General features: G+C 40.6%; 1 protein-coding gene across 1 annotated transcript; it reads left to right on the top strand.

The window, feature by feature from the left end:
- The first annotated feature begins 298 nt into the window (after positions 1-298).
- LOC137640782 (uncharacterized) lies at positions 299-983 on the top strand. Its single transcript, XM_068373254.1, has 2 exons — positions 299-335; positions 472-983. The coding sequence occupies exons 1-2, from the start codon at positions 299-301 to the stop codon at positions 981-983; spliced, it is 549 nt and encodes a 182-aa protein (XP_068229355.1).
- Positions 984-1,204: the final 221 nt, after the last annotated feature.

Below are 1,204 nucleotides of genomic sequence, written 5' to 3'. Positions count from 1 at the left end.
GAGGCAATACAGAGACTGATTTAAAATACAGAATCAATTCTCCCTTGCATATTCTTTTAGTGGCTCAAACTTTTTTCCCAACCATACATTTAGGGCAACATATTAAACTCAAAAGATCGTATCAGACTAAAAGTTTGTTTTTATCGAGTAATAAAGAAGATAGTATTTTAGAATTTTCACATATTAAAATAATACCTATAGCTTCAATGTTAACTGATAGACTTTTCGCAACAGTCATTTGAATATTAGTCAGTGGATGCAAAGAATGGAGGCATTCACTAGGTCGTGAATAGCGAGAATGAATCTTGTATCTTTAAAAGCTCGTTACAAATTTCGTGAGTTTGGAAAATGAGGTTGGAAATTAGATTTGAAAGATTACCACAGCCTTTATTTTGAGTGGAGTACCTCAAGGAACCGTTCTGGGTCCTATATTGTTTCTTATATTCATAAACGACATAACACTGTGTGTAGGCAACAGTGTTGTTCGTTGCTTTGCTGACGATACAAGGATTATGAGAGCAATATCAACTACTCCTGATATGGTACTCTTGCAACAGGTTCTGAATACTGTTACCCAATGGCCAACTAAGAACAACATGTCATTGCATGAAGATAAGTTCGAGTTTATGAGCCATGCAGTAAATAGGAGGAATCCTTTGCTACAATTACCGTTTACTGCCGACCTATATCAGTATTCAACGTCCAAAGGCACTCTCACTCCTTCCGACCAACTGAGAGATCTTGGAGTTACTGTTACCTCGGACCTAAAGTGGACTGCTCATATCAAAGATATGGCCAACAAAGCAAGACAAAAAGTCGGATGGGTTCTCAGCGTCTTCTTTAACCGGAGTCCTACCATCATGCTAACTTTGTACAAGTCTTTGGTACGCAGACTACTAGAGTACTGTTGTCCTCTGTGGAATTCCCAAAGTGTGTCGGACATCGAAGAACTGGAAGGAGTTCAGCGGACTTTTACTGCATGAATTGTAGGGGCTCAGCATTTCAACTACTAGGAGAGACTCAAGAAACTATCCATCATGTCTCTGCAACGCCGACGAGAACGGTATATCCTGCTACACATGTGGAAGATTCTCCATGGATCAGTCAGCACCGACATGAAGATCAAGTTTGTGTCTAGGCCTCGGACTAGCTTTAAAGCAGTCGTTCCTCCTCTGCGAGGGGGCGTGGCAGCCTATAACCAGAG

This window comes from Palaemon carinicauda, chromosome 5, assembly GCF_036898095.1.
Source record: "Palaemon carinicauda isolate YSFRI2023 chromosome 5, ASM3689809v2, whole genome shotgun sequence".
Lineage (NCBI taxonomy): Eukaryota > Metazoa > Arthropoda > Malacostraca > Decapoda > Palaemonidae > Palaemon > Palaemon carinicauda.
Note: the sequence above shows the minus strand (reverse complement) of the source record. Positions and strands in the feature narration are given on the sequence as shown.